Below are 23874 nucleotides of genomic sequence, written 5' to 3' on the forward strand. Positions count from 1 at the left end.
GTCTAAACCAATGTTGACTATCTCCAAGAAAATGGTTTTCATTAAGATGCTCCTCTATTTTCTGTCTAATCATTTTTTGCAACATTTTACAAGTGATGCAGGTGAGACTGATTGGTCTGTGATTTCCTGGCTCAGTTTTGTCCCCTTTCTTGTGGATTGGTATGACATTTGCTGTCTTCCAGTCAGTGGGCACATCCCCTGTTCTAAGTGTCATTTGGAATAATTGAGTTAGCAGCCTATAAATAATTTCCCTCATTTCTTTAAGTACTGTTGGAAATATACCATCTGGCCCAGGTGATTTGTTTGTTTTTAATTCTGCTAGTTCCTTTAGTACCTCCTCCTCATTTATCCTGATCTCTCTTAGGGTTTAACTGGATTGATTGTCAACCTGTGGCATGTCATCCGTTTTTTCTTTTGTAAAAACCTCTGTGAAATACTCATTTAGAACATTTGCCACATCTTGTTCCTTTTCCAAGATACCTCAATTTTTGCCCTTTATCTGTTTCACTTCCTCCTTTATTGACCGCTTGCTGTTGTAATATTGAAAAAAGCTCTTTGCATTGGTTTTAGCTCCAAGAGCTATTTCTTTCTATTTCCCTCTTTGCTTTCCTGATCCATTTCTTAAGGTCGCTTTGCAGCTCTTTGCATATTCTATGTATTTTGTTTCGTCACCATCCCTTTTGTATGCGCTATACAACATTTTCTTTCTCTTGATATTTTTTTGCATACCTCTATTAAACCATTTTGGCCAGTGTTTTTGGTCCTCAATTTGCTAAGTTTTGGTACAAATTGCTCCTGAGCCTCAAGTAGTATATTCTTAAAATATACCCATCCATTTTCAACTGACTCTGTATCCAATGGGCTCCAGTCTACCTCTTCTAAGTGCCATCTCATACCTTCAAGGTTTGCTTTCTACAATTGTAGACTTGTAGTTTTAGACTTGGACCTTGTTTTTTGAAAGAATGCCTCAAAGCTAACTATATTGTGATCACAATTTGCCATTGGTTCTCCAACTTATTGTATTTTGTATTAAACTGTATTATTGCACTTCATAATGCTATGAAAATGCCTCGTGTAAACGAAGTTGCCCTGGGCTAAGTGCATCTTCTAAGGGACTCGAGTCCTTCACATATTCACTTACACACCAACACCATCAGGTGGTGTAGGTGGGCATTTTACCCACGGTGTTGAAATGTTTTTACAGTGCATCCAGAAAGTATTCACAGCGCTTCACTTTTTCCCCACATTTTGTTATGTTACAGCCTTATTAAAAATTGATTAAATTCATCATTTTCCTCAATTCTACAAATACCCCTTCCTCAATACCCCATAATGACAACGTGAAAGAAGTTTGTTTGAAATCTTTGCAAATGTATTAAAAATAAAAAACAATAAAAAGCACATGTACAGTACACAAGTATTCACAGCCTTTGCTCAGTACTTTGTTGAAGCACCTTTGGCACCAATTACAGCCTCAAGTCTTTCCGAGTATGATGCTACAAGCTTGGCACACCTATTTTTGGGTAGTTTCTCCCATTCTTCTTAGCAGGAACTCTCAAGCACCATCAGGTTGGATGGGGAGCATCGGTGCACAGCCATTTTCAGATCTCTCCAGAGATGTTCATCGGGTTCAATCGGGTTCAAGTCTGGGCTCTGGCTGGGCCACTCAAGGACATTCACAGAGTTGTCCTGTAGCCTCTCCTTTGTTATCTTGGCTGTGTGCTTAGGGTCGTTGTCCTGTTGGAAGATGAACCGTCGCCCCAGAGCGCTCTGGAGCAGGTTTTCATCAAGGATGTCTCTGTACATTGCTGCATTCATCTTTCCCTAAATCCTGACTTCAATCTTCAATCTTCAATCAGTTCAATCTTTGTTTCATCAGACCAGAGAATTTTGTTTCTCATGGTCTGAGAGTCCTCCAGGCGGGCTGTCATGTGCCTTTTACTGAGGAGTGGCTTCCGTCTGGCCACTCTACCATACAGGCCTGATTGGTGGAGTGCTGCAGAGATGGTTGTTCTCGTGGAAGGTTCTCCTCTCTCCACAGAGACACGCTGGAGCTCTGTCAGAGTGACTGTCGGGTTCTTGGTCACCTCCCCGACTAAGGCCCTTCTCCCCCGATCGCTCAGTTTGGCCAGGCGGCCAGCTCTAGGAAGAGTCCTGGTGGTTCCAAACTCCTTCCATTTACGGATGATGGAGGCCACTGTGCTCATTGTGACCTTCAATGCTGCAGAAATTTTTCTGTACCCTTCCTCACATCTGTGCCTCGATACATTCCTGTCTCAGCGGTCTATAGACAATTCCTTGGACTTCATGGCTTGGTTTGTGCTCTGACATGCACTGTTAACTGTGGGACCTTATATAGACAGGTGTGTGCCTTTCCAAATCATGTCCAATCAACTGAATTTACCACAGGTGGACTCTAATCAAGAAACATCTCAAGGATGATCAGTGGAAACAGGATCATGGCAAAGGCTGTGAGTGCTTATGTACATTTGCTTTTTTTGTTTATTTTTAATACATTTTCAAAGATTTCTAACAAACTTCTTTCGCGTTGTCATTATGGGGTATTGTTTGTAGAATTTTGAGGAAAATAATTAATTTAATCCATTTTGGAATAAGGTTGTAACATAACAAAATGTGGAAAAAGTGAAGCGCTGTGAATACTTTCCGAATGCACTGTATTTATATATTTCACCATTTACGTGAGCAAGCTGTACAATTAAATGATTTACTGATCATTAGTTTTCAATTATTGGTGTAATTAAATAGCCTGTCTCAAAAATAAGTATCGACTTGAATCTAATTCATCTATAGGATGTTTGTTTTGTATTTTAGCACATTTGTAATGCTTGTTTAAACCAAGTCACAAGTCCTGCTCAGTGCTCAATACTGTCAATACAACAGGGGCAGGTTATAGTAAAGGACACAGCTTCTCTGCTTTTTCCTTTTTTTTAATGCATTTAAAAATATTCTCAAAAGTGTAACTTAATTACTGCATCTGTTTAAAGTAGTGCAATACAAATCATAGCCAAAACACAATGTAGGATTTGAAAGTTTTATAAATATCCAGTATAGTTTCAGTTTTATTCTGTATTCATTTTCATTAGATTACTCTCTGTGATCTGAGACTGCTTGTCATTTTGTTTATTAACATCCAGTCAACATTTACAAACATACCATTTTTCTTTTAGTTAATTTTGAAAAGCAATTTAATCATTTTAATAAAACATTTATTGATTTATAAGCCCCATTCCTCAATGGGCGTGCGTTTCAGTGTTCAACGCCACTGTGCAGAAAATCACTGGATTAAGGCTGAAGTCTGACTAAGGATTTTACAGTAATTTGAAAAATATTAAGCCAGTAGTTGCAGAATGTGTGTGTTATTGGTGGAATGTGCCGATACAGATTTCTGTAGAAGGTCAAATCAGCCAATAGTCTGTGCCCCGATCCGTCGGGCCCCATTTAGGACTTTCTGCCTTCTCCAGAGTTTTACCATAATATGCAAAACTTGTCAAATGCATGTTTCCATATATTCTACAATTCCAATAACCAGATACTAATCTGAAACTAGAGATTAATAGTTCATTTGAATTAAGTTTTTAAATTTTAACAGAGTATTGGAAGACAAATGTCAGTGACCATGTGCCAATGAATGATCAGTTACCAGATCCCCTTGGCATCTAGATTTGAGCAATTCATTTAATCTTACCAGTGTTGAAGATCACAGAGCTACTTCATAACTAGACTTCACAGTAGTGCAAGTCATTTTATTCAGGTTTCCTTCACCAGCTAGTAGTTGTAATTTTCTAAAGTAGAAGCAACAACTATACAAGCTCTGATGCAGAGTGAGGAACACCCGTCTGCCACCAGAACTGCAGATTAAAAGAACAAAACTTTGTAAAGAAGTCTAAAAGACCAGGTTTATTTAAAAAATATTACACCAAAAATACAAAACAAACTATACAAGAGCTTGACTTGTGAAGCAGACTCCGGAAGATGGGGCCGACATCTGAGGTCAAGTGACGTCTGGAAAGAGGGCTCAGGGTCTGGGGGGGCGCATTCCCGGAGGAGGAGGGCCTGAGGAAAGATGCGTTATAAAAAGGAGTCCGTATGGGAAAGCAGTGGAGCACAGCAGAGCTCAGTTCACTGCCCTGAAACAGCCTTACTTGCCAACCCTAAAGAACAGTTCAACACTAAAGCCAAATGAGCTCCCTGAGGCCACATTAAGAGTTACATTAGTTATCAATGCAATGCTACTCTGCATGTGGACCTTACCTCTCATCCCAGGAGGTGGTGGTCTCATTCCTGGAGGGGGCATTCCCATGGGGGCACCACGACCAGGCGGCATGCCCATTGGGGGACCCATGGGTGGCCGCATGCCTGGGGGAGGACCCATCATACCTGCAGGAGGAAAGACCAGAGTTTTAAAAAGCTGCCAACAGAATAGATGCCTTTTAGTTCACATCCTAACAAATGGTGCAGTTTTGTTGGCTAAAATCAACTCAGAAGGAGCTCAGTCTGCAAAGCTGAGGAAGATAAATGAATCACCCCCTCTATACACCCCTGTCAGAACAAACCCTTTCCCCTGCAAGACCACTCTGCAGGACAAACCCATCTGACTGCTTTGCACAATGGGAAGCCGGCATCTATACCATTCTCAGTCATGGTATTGTTTCCCAGGCAATCATCTTTTCCACAAGCCAGAATTAAAGTGTCGCAGTGAGTAGAGGGCGTCTACAACAGAAGGACTGTAATCCAGCTGACAGACCGGAGCTCAGAGTAATCCTGCTTCAATAAGGTTCAGCATCAGGCTCAGCTCTAAAGTGAAAATCATCACTGCTCCAGTCAAGACCTGCACTCTTCTGCTGCGGAAGTGCACTGATCACCTCACTGAGAGGCCCCAGTGCCCTGTGCTCCTGTAGTGGCCTGGCCTGTGTGTTGTGCAGTATTGAATGTAGTACCTGGAGGAGGAGCTCCTCTGCCCATGGGAGGAGGGGGCCCTCCCCTGCCTGGGGGGTACTGTGTGGGGGCTCCTGCAATACTGGCTCCTGCTGCTGCAGCTGCCACTGTCCCTCGGCCCTGGGGGGTCATCACCTGAGAACACAAGAGCTACAATTAGCAGAGAGCAATGCGCACACACACTACAGTGTTGAAGTTTAATGTGCAACCCTTTACAAAAGACACTTTAATTGATGGCATCTTAAGAGCAGCTGCACAATTTTTTATTTTTATTTTTTTAAACAGAGCATTTAAATGAAGTCTCAAAAAGCATGCAGATGCACTATCAATGTAAAATTAAAAGTAAAAGGTAAATTAAGCAAGAGACCATGGAATATATGCCATCTGCTGTGGTCAGTAACTCCAATTTGGCAGGAGACTGGTCTTACCTGCTGCGAGGGGCCGCCCACTCCTCGGACGGGGCCTGCCAAGCCAGCAGGCGCCTGGGGCATCGGGGCTCCTGCAGGGACACCACGGCCAGCTGCACGGCCCACACCAGGGCCTCCTGCCACACCTGCCAGGGGCACTCGGGCAATGCCAGTCTGCCAAGAACAGTACAATTTCAGATTTCACAAAAAGTGAACAGCCTAGTTAAGAAACTTAAAAAAAATAAATAAATAAAAAATAAAAAAAAAAGTACAAAAAATTTGTAAAATGTCATGTCTTGCCTTTATCCTCTTTTATGCACTGCCTTCGGTAACATTATCTCCATTCATTAAGACAGAAGTGTAACTCCTACATGTCTGCTACCCTTCTCTGGTTTGGCACTTCCCCAAGTAAACAGCCTCTAAACATGGCAAAACTGGCTCAGTGGGCCCAATTGATACACCAGACCACTTTGGTAACATCTCTGGTGTAATAAGTCAATTGACAGATTTGGATCGTTTTGCTAATCCCTCCTACACTACCAATACAATTCAGAGAGCACACTAAACTAATTATCTACCCCATCTCTGTAAGGGCAGGAAATGGGTAATAAAACTAAGCAGTGCAGAACATTCTCCCTTGCAGGTCCACAGCCAAGACAGACATGGTCAGGTGTCAAGTCCGCAAGATCTCTATGCAGAACTACCCTGAAAACCAAACTGTGGGCACTGGTTTACCACTGAGTATACCACCTCTCCATGCCACTCCTGAGACAGGAACACATTTTACTTGAGTAAGACACTAACAGATCTGAATAATGTACAGCAGGAATTAAACTTTCCTTTACAGTAAGATTGCCAGGGAAACACTAGCATTAGCAGAATGGAGCTCAGAGTAATCCTGCTTCAAAAAGCTTCAGCATCATGCTCAGCTCTAGACTGAAAGTCATCACTGCTCCAGCCACCAAGCACTGAAAGACCTGCACTCAACTGCTGACCTCCATTTAAAGCTTTAAAGGTCGCAGGATTAGATCCCTATATAGGATATAGTTGAAGGAGTAAGGCTTGGCAATTATTCTGTGGACAAGTGTTCAGGTAGGAGAATTCTGCAGGATGTGCCCTGGAATACAGGGACAACCAAGGTACAGGCAACTACACCTCAAAAACAACTTTGCGATTAAACTGATGCCCTGCAGTTTCTAGCAGACTCACATCTTTGGGAGGAGGGCCTTCCACGGTCATTGACACCAGGTTCTCTCCTCTGAGCAGCACCAGGCCCAGCACACGCTTCTCCTCTCGCTCCGGCTGCTTGGAGTTCTTGGGCCTAAGAAGGATTTCCAAGGTCAGTGGTGAGCAAAACCGGCAGAGCACGCTCCTTTACACAACACACTGTGCCACAAAGCATCACAGCTGAAACTGATGATTAGCCAATGCTTAACATGCATATATATTACAGTTATTCTAGATGGGTACACAGGACAGTAGGGCTGCAGCTCAGAGTAATCCTGCTTCAAAAAGCTTCAACATTAGGCTCTGTTTAAAATTGAAAATCATCACCACTCCAGCCCACTGCTGATAGGACAAGAATATTCTAGCCAGGTAAGCCACCGGTGCTTTAAGTGTCCACTGGATTTAAAAACTTCCCAAAAAATTCCCCCTTCTGAATAACACAACAGGAACTTATTTTGAGCCCCGCTGCTGTCTGGAGGGAGCCGGGTGCACAGCCGCACTACGCCCCGGACTCTTACTTGATCTTCCTGAACTCGTCGCAGTCGCACAGGATGAGGTTCATGTGCTTGTCGAAGGCCTTGAAGGTGCCGATGAAGATGCGCCCGTCCTGCAGGATACAGCGCATCCTGTAGTCGATGTGCTGCAGCATCTTACTGCTCTTCCCCACCGTCTAGGGAGGACAAGACACATCCGGGTCACACACAAACCGGGGCGAAGGAGAAACATCTGAGCCTCAAGGCCTCTCAAAACACGTCCAAAACAACCCAAACCCCACCCCAACAACGAAGGCCTAGTACATGCATTCGAGGAGAATTTACAAGCTTACCAATGCGGAGAAATGCCAAATCACACCCAGGGTCACATTAAAGGTATATTACAGGCTACTACGGAGAGCCATTTTAACGACCCCCACCGTATGCCTAGCTATACCCCGCGTAAACGCAAACAGCGGCAGTGTGTGCGTGCACTGCAGCAGCGTAAAACATTGAGCTTTTACCAAATTTTACAGCAAGAATGAAATATTACTAAAGCTAATTATAATTAATACTCTTTAGAGTTCACTTAAACCAACAATAGTCCAAACAAGGCGTGCTGGCGCATTAATAACGTTACTGTACTAATGCACGTTTATTTTCGTGCGATTAAAAGCCTCCTCGATAATCACAGCCTCGTAGTTCTCCTTAAAGCCATGCGGGCTGAAACACGAGTTACAGCCCGGAACAAACGAGCGGGGTTTGGGACCGGCCTGCTCGCCGGCCAACTTGTCCTCCTTTTTAACAAACACACATTCTTTAACAAACACATCATTCCCAATATCAATAACCCGTCTTTCGAGGAAAAGGGTTCAAAGAGTCTCACCATGATTGCGTTTGTGATGGCTCCGATTCAGATCGGATTATGCCAAACAAAAAAAAATTGACCCGCGGAGCTACTGCGCCGCCAGGACCGTCTTTTAGAGGCAGACAGAGCGGAAGTGTGCGACCGGCGCAGAGACCGGCTAGAAACAAGTGCCACAGCACCGTTCCTCCCTCCCTCCACAGACACATAATTTAATCATTGCAATCCCAAAACAGAATTAAACAGTACAGTGTATATGTATATATACACTACAATTACATAATCATGGTATCACAATGCAAATTAGTTACTTTATGCTGTTTTGTTATTTATATTGGTGGCAGAACTCGGTGTTTCCAGTGGGCGACATTTGATGTAACACAGGTAGTGTCGCCAGAGTTGTCGTGTTTTGTGCGTTTGAATAAAATCATTTCCCTTCCCCCTCACGTCTGTTGTTTGCTTGTGATGCCTAATATACGATAAATTACAATACTACCTAAAAACCGATCTGGGTTGCAGATTAATTTTTCTTCCTCTCATTTTATAGTTGACTGATATTTACATGCTGCCATGCACTCCTCCAACAAACTCAAATCCAATATTTGTTAAATAACATATTTGACTGCTGCAGTTCTCAAAGTCAAGAAAATCTGATGCTGAAGCAATTTTTAAAACTTTATATATCATATTAAAACAGAGTAGAGTGTAAATTGGGGGGGGATTGGTTCACCATTTTAGAGATTTTCAGAATATCATCTGGCAACCCTGGAAAACGTGCTTTTCTTTGCACATGGCTGTAATTACAGTACATGGTGAATCTCCCATTTTGAAAAACTCTTCTTTCATATCCTATAGTGCTTTACAACTTATGGGGACTTTATTTAAACATTTACTTCATAGGTTACATAGAGTATGGCTTTACAATTTTCTGCCGATTTGTTTTCTTCCCATACATTGAACTGATTGTATAATACTTTATGTAATGCAATTGTATTAATTATATACTGGTAATGAACCACCCAAACTACTGTAACACAAATTGTATATCACTTTTCTAGAGCATCTCACATTGTGTGTACAACACTCAAAATACCCACTTATTTTAAAACCTTGAAATCACTTAAAGGGAGAATGACATTGTAACAATTGTAAGTCACCCTTGATAACTGCATCTGCTAAGAAATAAAATAATAATAATAATAATAATAATAATAATAATAATAATAATAATAATAATAATACAAATCTCCCACACTTCCCTGCACTTTCTATTTATCACCCGCAATTAAATACACAAAATACTAGTGATGCATGGTATTGGATTTCTACCGCTATTCGATATGCAAATATATTAAACTCATTTTGGCCTTGTGCTGATGCAGATACCGATATATACACATCTTTTTTTTATTTAATTGAGGAGAACACCAAGTCTCTCCTGTACTAGAATTAACCCATTACTCTTATTGTGATGGCCTACTTGTTGTAGATACAGACATAAAACATTACCTTTGATTCTACCCTAAATGTATGCTTTTACAAAATGTAGACATTCACTCATGAAAAATAAGGAAATCATTTAAACTTGGACTAGATGTGAAATACGCCACATTTATTTTTTAAGTAACATGTTCAAATAAAAATGTAAAGCTCATCTTACTTGAACAAGTTGATATGATGTTTCCCTGAGACAAGTAGTTGATATTGACATATACTCAGCAAAAAAATAAACGTCCCTTTTTCTGGACACTATATTTTAAAGATAATTTTGTAAAAATCCAAATAACTTTACAGATCTTTATTGTAAAGGGTTTAAACAATGTTTTCCATGCTTGTTCAATGAATCATAAACAATGAATGAACATGCACCTGTGGAACGGTCCTTAAGACACTAACAGTGTCACCGTGGCTGTTCCAGGGGACTGCACACTATCTGGAGAGAGAGAAAAGGAGGGGGCTAAGGAGACAGGTTTGTTTTTGGGATGGGCAAGGGGAGAAGGGAAAGCAGGTCGGGGAGAGACAGGTTTAGGAGCTGTGGTTTCCGGTGACATGCTGGTATCCGGGGGAGCCGGGTCGGAGAGGGTCTTGGGAGAGGGAGGGAAGGTGTCTGCCATCGGGTGTCGGGAGGTGACGTCGTACCAGGCAGCGAGGTGGTTCTCTGCCAGCTTGGTGACCTCCTCCAGGTCTTTGGGCTGGTGGGCTTGCACCCACTCTGCGGAGGGAGGTGGTAGACGGCAGAGGAACTGCTCCAGGGCCACCAGGTCGGCGACTTCCGTGGCGGAGTGCTCGTCCGGCTTGAGCAAGTGGTGGCAGGCGTCCCGCAGCTGTTGCAAGACGGCCCGGGGCCAGGAGCCAGGTTCGAACCGGAGGCTTCGGGGCTTTCGACGCTGACCGTCCAATGTCAGGCCGACCTGGTCCAGGACACTGTCCTTCAGCCTCTTGTAGTCCAGGGCATCCTCTGGACGGAGCACTTGGGCAGCGGACTGCGCCTCCCCGGACAACAGGGGGGCCAGGCTTTCCGCCCACTCAGACTCCGGCCAGCTGCAACACCGGGCGGTGTGCTCGAAGATGGTGAGGAAAGTCTCTGGCTCGTCCTCTGGCCCCATCTTCGGGATCCTTAAGCCGGCCCAAGCCGAGTTTGTTGCGGCCACAGCAGGGTTAGGCACAGGAGCTGGTGCTTGGACTTGCTGTGCCAGCATCTCCAGGGTCTGTTGCTGCTGCGCCTGTAGCCTCACTACTGCGGCCAGCAGCTGCTCCACCACGGACGCCTCCATCGCTGTCTTTCTGCTCACCAGGTAGGGGTTTCAGGGTAATCAGCCGCGGAGCTTCCCCACATCGGCCACCATATGTGAAAGCCGGAATCTTTAAATATATTAAAACCATTCAATCTTGCAACTAATATCTATAAATGTGAATAAAACATGCAAACATTTTCTTTACTTTGCCATGTGGGGGTGGAGTCCTGCCATGCTCTGTTTAACAACCAATCAAATGGCATTGTAGCTCATCTTGTATTTTGAAAAAAATCCATTGAAGAGTTCCATTTGATTGGTTGTTAAACAGACAATAAAAGGAATTTGAGGATATAAGGGGTGTTAACTTCTAAAAAAGCTGTAATGGACAAGTTTTTAAAGGGTTAACAACAAGCAACAATTTACTGATGGTTATCTATCTAATTTGTATCTAATGTTTCTAATATTGGGTTGTAATCTTGAGTTTAGGGATTAGGAATCAAAACACTACATGACACCAGTTTTATTTGTGTAAACTATGTTGAAATTTAGAGTTTCCGGGTGATTTATGCATTAGATTTAATGAATTAAACAATTAATTGGTAATTTTGTATTGCTTGTACCAGGTAGCCTATCGGCGCTTCTAGTGTTAAGCCCACCCCTGAACAAGTTTTAGACTTCTTATAATGATTCTAAATGAAAGACAAACAACAAAAACCTACCATCTAAATAGTAAATAAAAATAGATCAGTCAGGTGTTCGGTCTTCAACAGCCACATGCGGCTCCATGGCCCCAGGTTGCTGAGCCCAGATCTATACTCTATTAAATGTTTTGATCATCTCTCTTTTGGTATTGATCTGATCTTCCAGTACAACATTGTGTATATGTAATAATGTAGACACACTGTATATAACCCATGCACATTTCATGAAATGACACACCACAGCACTCAGATGAAACCCTCAGAGCTGTCCACTCCACGTACACAAACGACAGTGCCAGGTAACTTCAACTCTCCATTTATTCACACAAACTCTTTACAATGATCTCAGTAAGGCAACATAAAAGTATACAGATATTAATCATTTATATAATGTATATATATATCTTTTTTACTGTTTTAATATTTTTTATTATATTAACAACAGATCATTCACTACCATCACTAGCTTTAACAAGATTATAGCTACTCTGTTAGAAGAACTCATGTGAAACTGTACCATTGACATCACAGCTGGGTAAGGGTCCCCTTCCCAGGCTTTCCATACAAACATCTCTTCACACAATACATGGCAGTGAGCAGTGATTTCCAGCTGTGCAGTGGGCACAATACTGCGGGACTGTTCCGTCAGTGTAGTAACATTGCTTCTCTTATTACCAGATGAGTATAGATCAATACCCCAGCTTGGCCACAAGGGGATGTTGTTCAAGTCTGAAAAACACTTCACATATTAAAGCAATGGTATTCACCACGCCAGTACAGTTAATATATCATGCGTTTGGAGATTACTTTGTTTGCTTGATCTGAGATGTTTTGGCTTCTCGATTAAAACCTTTAGGGACTGATATAATACTGAGACAGTGCCATATACTCACTACATTGGAGAACCATTGCAGTAAAGCTTAATGTGGTTTTCAAGGCAAATTGTCCTTAATGACACAAAATGGACCATTAAATTGTGACGGTTGTGTTAAGTTTTCAACTTAAGATTTGCTTTACTAAACGGAAACCCTTTAAAAACGTATTTCAAAATAGGTTTTGACTTTACAGACTCCATAGGAAACTTCTTGAGAACAGGGACGCCAGTTAATATCTACAAAAAGGGGGGGGGGGATCAGACAGCTGGTAAAAGCCGTTAACATTGTCCCCAGTCTGACTGGCACAAATGGCTACAGTTCTGAAGGGTTTTAGCCCCACCTGAGCATGCGAAATCTAGACAGCTTGAAATCTGACTCTTAATAAACCCACTCTCCTGTTAGGCACAAGCAAGCTTCTTAGCTTGCTGCACACACTCCCAGAAGATCTTAGACAACACAATTTCACATCCTCCATTGTGCACTTTGTCAAAGTCATCTGCTGATATTTGCACTGCAAGCCCAGAATGCCCACAGCCACAGCTATTACACCAATGGGAAGATTTGGGAGGCGCTGGTGTACGTAAAACTCAAGATCACCTCTACGCAAACTGCACTGCCCTCTGGGAAGTCCAAATCATGTAGATCAGTTAAGGAACTATGACCCCCCAATCCCCAGTACCTGATATCAGTAGCCGATACTCTGAATCTGTGAGTTATGTCAAATAAAATACATAAAGTACCATGATTGTATTGGATATGATTTTTCAGAATGGCATACATACAGTATCAGTGTTTGTCCTTCCTGTGTTTGACTGAAAGCTACAAATACCAAAAATCAAAACTATTATTACATCAGCATAATCAGACAGAGGGTTTTAACAATCGGTTTGAATTTGTGGAGTGAGGTCCCTGGCTGCCATCAATTGAGGCCTAAGACTTGACATCTTCATTTACAAAAATAGACTCTGTTCTCAAAAGCAAAGAACAAATAGAGATTAATACTGATTTTATGAGAGAGAGAGAGAGAGAGAGAGAGAGAGGGAGACTGAATAGACCAGCATACCTCCTATACACCCCCAGCTACTGCACTACCACTCTTCACAGACAAGTGGCGCTGTAGAAGGCACCACATGTGCACACGCACGCATACATATAAAGCTGCTGTAAAACATCACTTCATTCTGATTAAAATTCTTATGTTTTTAAAATGGTTCATAAAAAATAAATATCTGCTTTCCATACTGTATTGAAAATGCTGATAAGTTGCTCACATCTATGATCAACAAAAAAGCTGTTATTCGTAAATAAAACGGACTGCCGTTCTCTTTTCTCTAAAAAACCCCCCTCAACTCTCCCTCTTAATCCATTTCATATTCCTATCTCCCCTAGACTCCCTCCCCCTGCCCATAACTATCTCCTTCTTTCCCAGCAATCCCTCCATCCCCCATCCCCTTAAAAGTTCCCTTCTTCCACTCCACTTTCCCTTCTGTATCCCTTTAACCCCCCCCCCCCAACCCCACTCTGCCCCTCAGCCATAATGGTAGGTGAAGTTGTATGTGCTGGGCTCCTTGGGTACAGGGGGCGGGGCCTCTGGGATAGTGATGTTCTCCAGGTCCAGGAGGCGGAGCTTCATCTCCATGCTAATGAGCGTGTCCAGGTCACTTCGGGTCAAGTCGCTGCCCATTTCTCTGCCCAGCAAAGCGCATAGGCCGTCTGTCCAGATACAGTACTGAGACAGAGAGGGAGAGAGAGAAAAACAAATCCATTTACATTACTGCCAGAGTACTCAAATCCTGGCATTCCTATTCCCTTACATCATGATTGGGTCAACGACGAGAGCATTCAAAGTGTTGGTGTGTAGCGGAGTGAGTGTGACTGTGCCACTGTGTAGGGGAGTGTATGACTGTCTCAGTGTGGGATGGGAGCGACTGTGCTAGTGTGTAGGGTCGACTGTGTAAGTGTCTGTGACATTTTGTGTCTGCGTGTCAATGCCTCACCTCATACTTGTTGGGTGCAATGAAGTTGAGAGCTTCGTCAGGGTCATGAAGGATTGAAAAGGCCAACTCCAGCACCTCCTGGATTCAGGGCATACACACGTTAAAAAGACTAATCACAGAAATATTAATAATATAGCCACAACACTGCCGTAAATGCCGTAAAGTTCCATGAACTTAAGGCTTTCACAAAAACAGACATACGCAAACAACGACAATCACAGCTCCTGCTGAGATCTAACTAAACACACACATGCACTCAAACACCATTAAACGCCATTAAACCCAAGCACAAGATCCCAAGTATGTTACAAAGCTGCTACACTCTAAAACAAGGGCAAAAGGTTATTCTTAGTTTAACCAGTTTTGAAGCCTGTCAATAAGAGCAGCTAGTGTATAAAACTGTATAAATGCAGCAAAAGTGATCACTCTTCAAGAGTATTTAAAGTGCAATAATCAACAATATTATGTGAAGAGATGTCCTTATTTTCAGGGGATCTAGACTGTGCCCAAGGAGTCCTTGCCCCCTAATTGGGAACCACTGTTTTAACAGCTCTAATTACTGACTCACAGTTTTTGTTTTTTTTATTGTTTTTTACAGGACACGCTCAACGTCCTGAATGGTGTGAGCGCAATGAGAGAACACACCTTGTTCTGTTTCAGGGCGCTCTTCTCCTTCATGTGCGGACAATCCTTCCCCGTCACCACTGATTTGATGTCAGCCACCGGGACTGAATGGAGAAAAAGACGAGGAGAGGACAAGTGAGAGATTTATTGTCAGCCTCCATATCCTCCCATACTCTTCCATAGACCATCCCCTCTCTTCTACATCCCAACCTCCTCCACATCCTCTCTCTGCACTGAAGCCCAACCCCTGTTTACTACCCCAGCCCAGATGCAGGCAATTCCAGGGCTTAAAACCAGGGTTCCTGCAGGTACTTTTCACTCAGCAATTGATTATGACCTCAAAAACACAAATCATGTGCCTTCTCAATCTCAATCTGATCTTCAATTAAGTAAGACCTGAGCTGGAATGAATACCAAAACCCTTGATTCTACCTACTGCTGCCCAAGCCAATGCCCTGCCCCCCAACTCCACCCTTGTTCCTGCCTACTATACAACTCCCTTCAACCCTCCTCCCTTTCCTGTCAGGTGACTCACTCTTGTCAGTGAGCAGTTCGAAGGGCACCTCCCCCTGGGGCAGCTCCTCCAGGTCTCCATAGTGAAGCACCTTGTGGTTCAGAGACAGCCGGCAAAACCAGAACTTCTCTGGAGAGGGAGGGAGAGAGAAAGTGAGAGAGAGAGAGATAAATGGGGATGATGTAAGTGTAGAGATAGAGGAGGTTTAAGGTGACAGGTGGAAGAGTGGGATAAAGAGATGTAAAGAGGACATGAAAGAGTGAAGGGAGGAGGGACGTGTAAGACACCAAATGAGAAATTTTGGGAGGAGAGAAGAAGAGAGTAAATGGAGAAGAGTGTTGTTATGGATGCCTCAGAATAGTATGAGATAAGAAAGCTTAATGGCACTGTCAGAGACTGAACAGAAAACCTGAGAGGCAGAATGAAACGCATGCATGTAGGTGCACTGGGTGAGAACATGAAACATAAGATCGAATAAAAAGGAAGACCAGTTGTAGTGACTAGGTTTTGGTTTTGTTTTACAAACAGCTCAGGGCTACCCAATTCCAGTCATCCTATACATGTTTGCAGAATGCTTGAACAGTATTCCTCCACATCTTTTCATTTCTTAGCAGACATCCTTACCCAGAACAATCACAAACTAATGATCAATTATGGTCCAATTAAACACAATCCTCTACACTGCAGAGTAATTGTGCTTCCTGACAATTACACTATATATTACTGTATATTGTAATGTATACTGTACTGTATAACCTTCTTGAATCGCTCTGTATATTGCATTTCATGTCATTGTCATATACCTGCATACTTGTAATTGCACAAAATATCACTGGAATGGAATATCACTGACAAAATGGATATCTTAATTATAAATGATCCCAGGTGTTAGAAAACACATCTGAGGTGCAGGTGATGGGACTGTACCTTGTCGCCTGCGGTTGCCGATCTTACGGAAGCAGCCCCCCTCACACAGCCGGTTCAGGCGCTGCTGTTTGATCAGCTCCAGGATTTCAGGCTGGATTCGCTCCCGCAGTTCTCTACAGGACATACAGACACAGTGTCAGCCTACTGCAAGACAGCAGACACTCAGCTTGTTCCAGCCCCCTGCAGCTCATTGTGTAAAGAAGTGACTTTGAATGCTCTCTAGTCCTTCTTTGTAAGGTGGTGTTAAAGAAAATTCAAATAATTTTCTTGTTAACTGTTGTTTATGATCTGTGCACGTTCCCCTTTAAGTTATGGTTAAGTATGTTAGTACCAAAGTGCCAACAGATTCTTCAATAAAAATGCATTTATGGCCTGCTGTCTGGATCTCCAGGGCAGGGCAGAGATGCCCAGGTGTGGGTGTGGTGACGCTGGGCTCACATGATGGGGGGGGACTGGAAGTCGTCCTGACTGAGCCGCTCTGACTGGCGCAGCCGCAGGATCTCGGTGTAGCTCAGGCCGCGCAGTTTGCTCTTCAGCTGGTCCAGGGACGACGGCTTCATGGCCAGAGCACGAGTGATCTGCTCCCTCACCACCTGCATCACCTGCAAACACACACACACACACACACACAGTCAGAACACCCAACACACTTAAACAGTCAGATACACAACTAGGGCACTGCCGGTAAGTGGTATCCCGCCTCACAGGGTGGTGCCGCACTACTGTATGAGCCGACCTTGTTGAAATCCTCAGCTGTGGCTCTCATCTCTTTCCAGGTCTTGTTGAGCAGCTGGACGCAGACGCAGAAGAACTCCTCCCAGGCGCGGTCATGGGTGAAGAACATGGGGTGGTAGTCATTGCAGCCCTCGTTGGCTACAGATAGACAGAAATGTCATTACTGCTCTCTATGTTCAGAAAGGAGGCCTTAGTTTGGCACTAGGATTCAAAATTGGTTTTCAATGTTGTCTCTACTAGATGGCAATGCTTGGAGTTTGGAGTGGGAACTGCTGCCTGCAGATATCAGTCTGTGGGACAGTCAGTATCTCTGGGGGAAGCAGTCCTCAGTGGTCTGATTTCACTCTGCCTTCAAATGCATCACTAGGTACACACTTGCTTCATATAGTTATGAAAAATGTTAAATCTAAAATCTGATCTTGAGTTGCCTTTCTTTCACTGCGCAGTGATAAGAACTTTGACGCCCAGAAATACAGCTGTATGCGTGTGTTGGTTGTGAAATGGTGCTGAACACTGTAAATACGAGAAATCACACTTTAACTGCACAAGCTGCAAACGGCACGTTCCCGCCTTTTGCACGATTCGACATATTCCTCTGTCCTGCAGTGTGGGAGTGGGTATGGGTGCAGGGTGTCCGTCTCCGCGGCGATACTCACGCAACTCTCCGACCTGCAGGATCTCACACAGCATCCTGGTGAGCTCGATGGCACAGCGGCCGAACGGGCACTCGTGCTTGTCCTCCCGGCTGCTGTTCTCCAGGACAATCTGGGCACACAGACGGGGGTGCTATCACTGGCACTCTGTGACTCAATGCCACATACTGCCCACATCGTTTTGTCACTCACTGGCACACACTCCCTCACTGCCACAGTACAGTACACTCTACTGTTACTCACTGCATCATACGGTCCTGATACTACTGTCACTCACTGCCTCTTAGGGATTGCAGACTAATTCACTGGGCCTGGTGAGCCCCAGTCCAGTTTGTTTTAATAGTCACCCCTAAATCTAAAGACTGGGGAATAAAACATGTTAGTTATTGAGCCAAGTCAACTCTGGTCCTTGCATTGAACAGAATTAACTGTTTTCAAGTGTTTAGACACTTAAGGAATCATCTTTAAATCCTGCTTGATCAGGGCTCTCCATGACCAGGCCTGGAAAACCCTCACTGTCCACTGTCTCTAGGAAAGCAGAGTGGTTTAGGAGCTGTGTGTGTCCCTGCCTGGCCCTCAGAGTAGGTTAGGGGAGAGTGTTTACCCTGATGTAGGTGTCCTGGTGCAGCTTGGCGAGGTACAGCATGTTGTCCAGGGCTAGCATGCCAGGGGGAGTCTGGGTAAAGTCCATGGCTGGATTGACGTGGTTCTGCAGGGAGACAACAGGAACTGCAGACCGTGAAATCAGTGGTATCAAACCCCCTGGTATTAATTTCCAATTTTACATTTAATTTAGCCAAATCTAATTTGAATTTCATTTTTGTTTTTTCATTCTTGCGTTTTTTTTAAACAAGTACAGGAAAACTTGTTTTTCTCCAGTTGATAGAATAACTGCCTCAGTGAAATGCAAAGCGTAATTCAGTGGACCTCTTAATATGGAGAGAATTCACTGAAAGACGACTCCTTACATGACTTGTTAATTTAACCCCTGCCAACAATCCACAGTCCGATGGCCATTCAGTTGTTAATCACATTATTTCAGTGCTCATTTATGCTAAACTAGCTTAAGCATTAATGAAATCCTTGGGCTGTTCAACCTCAGGGTTAGTTAAGCCCTATGTTAATTACACCCCTGATCAAAGTCCAGTGTGCATTAAACAGAGTGTTAATTAGGCCCCAAAGGTAATAAAACCAATGATAATTGAGTTCCAGCATGCAGAAGACCCCAGTTTTAATTAAACTCTTAATTAGCTCCTACTGTGAATTAGGTTCTCGTGTTTCTTAAACAGTGTTATTTAGCTACCCATGCAACAAAGACCCTCATGTTAATTGGGCATCGTTAAGACATAAGAACAGAAATAACCATATAAAGATGTCCCAGTTTTACTACTGTGTTGATGCAGCCCAGTGATCAGCCCACTCTCTCACCGTGAAGCCCAGCATCTTGTAGTCCTTGGTGTACATGGCCTTGCGCTTCTCAGTGCTGCTGTTGGGGTCGTTGTCTCCGTCGAAGGCGATCCTCCGCAACTCAAAGATGATGTCTCTCTGGGCCTGGGGCAGAGCAAGAGATGGAGTGATCAGGACACTGCTTCACTGGGCAGGACAGCGCTTCTCTACCTCAGGCTGGGGGACTTACTGAATCACTCATTAAACCCACATGCATGTTCAGTGCACTGTGACATATAGCAAGGGTTATTATATGGGCCTCCAAGCATGTATTGTCTTAGCATTTCTCTAAGCATTTAACAGCACACTCACTCACACTCATGTGATATTTGTAAAGGTTTATAAATAATTTTTAATTTTAGAATTCTGTCATTAATTTGTATTGCAAAGAATAACTAAATCAACTAAAACTATAGTTATTCCAGGACAACAAATGTTCCAGTTTGTTTTGTTTGGCTTTCTTTTGTTAGTTTCCTGTTTTTGAACGGCTCGTGTCTTGCTACTCTATTACACTTGTCAATCTTCCTCTGAACAGTGACAGAAGGACCCAGTGACACAAATGGAAAGTGACTAAAAAGGCAATCAGAACAGAAAACAGGAGACACTTCTTCACAAATAGATTGTGGCTGTCTGGAACAAATTCCCCAGCCATTATTAGCTACCAAATGAGCATGATGAGTCGAATGTCCTCCTCTCCTCTCTAATGTTTGTGTTCTGGTGTTTTAAATGACAATTTGGCCCACCTGGTCGCTGGGGTCCATCTTGGTCATCATGCGCTCCTCCAGGAGGTTAAAGGTCAACACCTGGAGCACATACAGCTGGTGTGCCATCTCTGCTTTGATTGGCCGGTTGCCTCGGATTATATGCTGTAAGGAAAGAGAAGGGAGTGAGATCAAACAGACAGACAGAGACCAATACAAACATGCTACACAGCACAATAACACCTACAGTCCATAGAAAATAGGCAGCTAGTTAAATATCAGGTAGCCTAAATGTAAAGTCTTATGTTAAAAGAAGGAAGAGAACTAAAACATAAGGATTGGATGTACAAACTAGATAATCCTCAAAGCAAACCGTTTTTGAACCCTATACGTATATATGCATTTCTCCATCTCTAAACATCAATTCACTGCTCCATGAAGGCTCTCTGGCACAATATTATATATTTGTAACTTGTTTTGAATAGCTCTGCTGTGGGATTGCTGTTCAACAGGAAGACAGACATACAGACAGAGGCTGACACACGGTACTGTGGCCACACTCACATTCAGAATTATAGATCTCAGGTGTTTCTGGGCCAGGGTGCTTGCCATCTCCTGTGAAAAGGACACAAACACACACACACAAACAATGACATCAGAGGTGCTGGTAGAGAAACGCATCTTGGGAAATTGAGTTTTCTATGGTCTGGGTTCACCTTGTGTGTTCATATGGGATTATGAGCTTTTAAGGATGGAGAAAAGTACAGCTCAGCCAAGATAAATTGGCAGTGGGACAATGGGGAAATAAATATACATTGGGCGACTCATTATGAAGTGATTTAACTTTTTTTCTTGGTTCCTTCTAAATTTAAAAAACAGGCAACTGTTTAACAACTCATTCCTACTGCTCTAGGACATGTATACTAGACAGTCCATGTATACTATATCATACTAATTGACACTAGATTTATTCTAGAGATACTATATTTAAATTAAAATTGTGTATGTTTCAGATGTATTATTTAAAACAGGACTGTCTGACCCAGAATTTGTGTTTTGTAAAGCACAAACATAGGTGCAGTGCAGTATCGGCTTAATAATGAAAATTTTAATAATGTAATGTAATGTAGCGCTGTAAAATCACATCCTCAGTAGACTCTATTAAGATACTATTAAAGCAAGCCTAACTAAACATTAAAGTAGTCCTTGGGGTTGACTGTTTTCAAAATGGTACTGACACTTATTTATTCATTAACAGATCCCAATTGCCTTGTTATCTATTATATGCCTCATGTGTCATCATTCCGCAAAATGAAAGGTAGACCTGCAGTGACAGGCTTCTTATCACTAGAGGGAGCAACATGCTCAGAAAAAAAAATCAAGGTCAGTATGCTTTCATTCCTATATGTTGAGAGGAATATTAGTTGCCATTTTTTCTACTTACAAAATGAGTCCAAACGAAAACACAACACTACCCATGAACACTGTAAATATATATGCAATGAAATCCAGCAAGTTTGCTCCAGTTTATACCAGCATCAGAGTTCAGTGCTCAGGGTGAAATGTACTCACAATAAAAACCACTTCAAAATCTTCAGTACTGTCTCCATCTCAAATGCCTTCTCTTCCCACAGGGTGACAGTTTCAAAAGAACCACTACAATAATCTGACAATACTGAACATTGGGAGACTAAACTGTGCGAATAACATACAAATAAAGTATTGGTTTTATATGTTTGAAATTAAAAATATTATTTTCCAAAGAAACAGGGGAAAAAGCATTCAATGCCTGACATAGATTTCACTTAAATTGATAAATCGTTCTGTCTTTCTATTTATCCATAGCCAAACTCTTATTCAAGGTACAATTTACAATAAATATTTACGGTGACCTATAGTAGGGCCTCAAAAACAGAGCACTTCCGTTTCTAGGTATACTACAGTGGAAAAAACACCACTGGTAAAGTACTATAGGCCATTAACCAAGCTAACCTACACAATTGGAAGTGCATTATGAAGAACACCCTTTTAATTGACTTCATTGAAATCAATGCTTGAGGAGAAAGGGAGTACAAATAAAGCATGGGAGTACTAGTTTCCATATTCAAAGTTTTTAAAATGCGATGCCTTGAATATATTGAGAGGTTTTATATAGAAAACTGACATTTCATGGAGAGATTTTAGAAATTCCATAACCACTTCACACACTGTGGTCAAATATCAAGCTAGTGTGAGTGAATTACAAATCTACCATACTAAGATAGTGTAGTCAGCTGTTGTGAATAAGAATGATTTTCCCCAAGGGATGATACTCAACAATACATCATTTAATAAAGACATGCATAATAGCTGGTCTTGAAGAAAAATGAAGTGCTAATTTGGCCTTGTATAACAAAATGACAACAGCATGTGTGTGTGTATGAGAGTGTGTGAGTGTGCATTGTAGATGCAGGTGTATGCGGATGGCCTGGGATTTGCAGGGTCAGTAGAGTTTAGTTCTCCATTGTTGTGGTTTTTCCTGCACTGATGCTTTAGCTACAGATCTACACGTAACATCGGAGAAATAGAGAAAGTCACATATGTGCTGACACCTGCAATGTCATTTCCGTTTTATTTGAACTGCATTAACTTGCTTGACTGCAGAAATATGCTGGTCACATAAGACTGTGCCAGCTTTTTTTATAATTAACATCAACGCTAATGCCGGTTCCCAGATCTCACACTGTGTAATATGGTTTGCAGCCACTGGTTTAAACTCACAGTGGAATGCTAAGGAATCGCTGATCTTATTTAGAAGTGCCCAGCAACATGCAGGCTAACATGGTACCGGTTTTAATAGTTTTAAATTATATTCTGGGATAAATAATTGGGACTAATTTTCTAGAGTGTTTGGTTGTTGCTGTTTTCTTCATGTTTAATTATGTTTTGTGTTTTAGTACATACAGCGAGACAGTGTGGACTGTCCATAGTGTGTATAAGTCACTGAGTGCCGACAGTGACAGTGTGAACATCGTGTCAGTGGAAGTGTGTACTCACAGTGAGCCGCAGGTCCAGGGGGTTAGTGTGCTCCTCCTGGGTGGCGTGTGAGCGGACGGAGTGCAGGAGTGACAGCAATGGAAACAGAGAGCGCACACTTATACACGGGTGTGAACATGGCACAGCGCAGACAGCACAGTACAGCACAGCACACACAGCACAGCACTGCACAGCATAATCCAGTACAGCGATAAACAGCCAGGGCGAAAAACAACTGCCAAAGAGAAGCAGCCTAACAGTCTGACAGGAAGCCCTTCGTATCTTCTCATGTCGTTGGCGCTATCGGTCATCCTGGACATGCCGCGCACCCTGTAATTGTCAGCTGACCTCTCCTATGCACCCAGCTACATATGAGTCTGAACAGATGGTTAGGTGTAAGGTTAGGGTTACTGTTCAATAGAGAGTTAGTTACTTCACCATTCTCAAATATAACTAATTGCTTAGTAGTGGTTTCTGTTTTGACTCCACAAGGTGTCATTTGAAAAGAGTCAATCAATGGAGTCTGAGGATGTAGCTGGGTGGACTGTAGGGCTCAGCCTGCTCTCTCCCGCTTTTAGTAGTTGAGCTACACCGGAGACTTGTCACAATTTGTTTTTAAAGAGGAAACGAATTAATTAAACTAGACAAACTTGTGTGGCATTAAGGTGAATCTGAATGACCTTTTGAGGTCTTTCCGTAAGGCAACTGCATGCAAGCCGCAATTGCCTCTACTTTCTAGGAATGTTAAAACCAGTTTCATAGGCAGGTCAGTTACGACCCAACAAAGAAAGTGGCCACTTACAAGTATTAGCTATTGATTTTCTATCACTGTTACTGCTGACAACTGTGTTGGATGATCATAACTATGTGCCAGCCTCAAACAGTGTGAAGGTTTTAGTCCCGTAAATTAAAACAATGGGTTTATGTTGCCCTGGTGGTGTCAAGCTACTTACATAAATCTGCTTAATTCTCAACAGCGTGGCTGAGTGCAAATTGAGAAGGATGTTACTGTAGAAGTCAGCC

The 23874-nt window shown here is 42.7% G+C and overlaps 2 protein-coding genes across 5 annotated transcripts in view; both read right to left on the minus strand.

The window, feature by feature from the left end:
• Nucleotides 1-3899: 3899 nt before the first annotated feature.
• On the minus strand, nt 3900-8099 carry snrpb (small nuclear ribonucleoprotein polypeptides B and B1). Its single transcript, XM_066702637.1, has 7 exons — nt 7950-8099; nt 7109-7260; nt 6573-6684; nt 5385-5537; nt 4959-5091; nt 4273-4398; nt 3900-4074 (listed from the first exon to the last, which is right to left on the minus strand). Exons 1-7 carry the CDS (start codon nt 7950-7952, stop codon nt 4037-4039), a joined length of 717 nt encoding a protein of 238 aa, XP_066558734.1. The 5' UTR covers nt 7953-8099; the 3' UTR covers nt 3900-4036.
• Nucleotides 8100-11668: 3569 nt separating this feature from the next.
• elmo2 (engulfment and cell motility 2) overlaps nt 11669-23874 on the minus strand; it is a 66450-nt gene continuing 54244 nt past the window's right edge. For 2 of the 4 annotated variants that reach the window (XM_066702639.1, XM_066702638.1), the window contains exons 10-22: nt 22873-22908; nt 20401-20451; nt 19879-20001; nt 19118-19240; nt 18294-18398; nt 17693-17801; nt 17038-17174; nt 16740-16903; nt 16302-16414; nt 15396-15503; nt 14882-14964; nt 14237-14314; nt 11669-13968 (exon numbers count right to left, since the gene is read on the minus strand). In XM_066702639.1, the coding sequence (XP_066558736.1) occupies nt 13768-13968; nt 14237-14314; nt 14882-14964; nt 15396-15503; nt 16302-16414; nt 16740-16903; nt 17038-17174; nt 17693-17801; nt 18294-18398; nt 19118-19240; nt 19879-20001; nt 20401-20451; nt 22873-22908 (1431 nt within the window). In that variant the 3' untranslated portion in view covers nt 11669-13767. The remainder of the gene's footprint in view (nt 13969-14236; nt 14315-14881; nt 14965-15395; nt 15504-16301; nt 16415-16739; nt 16904-17037; nt 17175-17692; nt 17802-18293; nt 18399-19117; nt 19241-19878; nt 20002-20400; nt 20452-22872; nt 22909-23874) is intronic. The other 2 variants (XM_066702642.1, XM_066702640.1) reach the window with 1 other exon arrangement.

The sequence above is a fragment of the Amia ocellicauda genome, chromosome 4 (assembly GCF_036373705.1).
Source record: "Amia ocellicauda isolate fAmiCal2 chromosome 4, fAmiCal2.hap1, whole genome shotgun sequence".
Taxonomy (NCBI): Eukaryota; Metazoa; Chordata; class Actinopteri; order Amiiformes; family Amiidae; genus Amia; species Amia ocellicauda.

Bases quoted from the DNA above. Each gene is read 5' to 3' on its own strand.
- snrpb (XM_066702637.1), bottom strand. The intron at 6,685-7,108 runs GTAAGAGTCCGG...AATCCTTCTTAG, and splicing joins GACGAGTTCAGGAAGATCAA to GCCCAAGAACTCCAAGCAGC. The intron at 4,399-4,958 runs GTACTACATTCA...TTCCTCCTGCAG, and splicing joins CAGAGGAGCTCCTCCTCCAG to GTATGATGGGTCCTCCCCCA.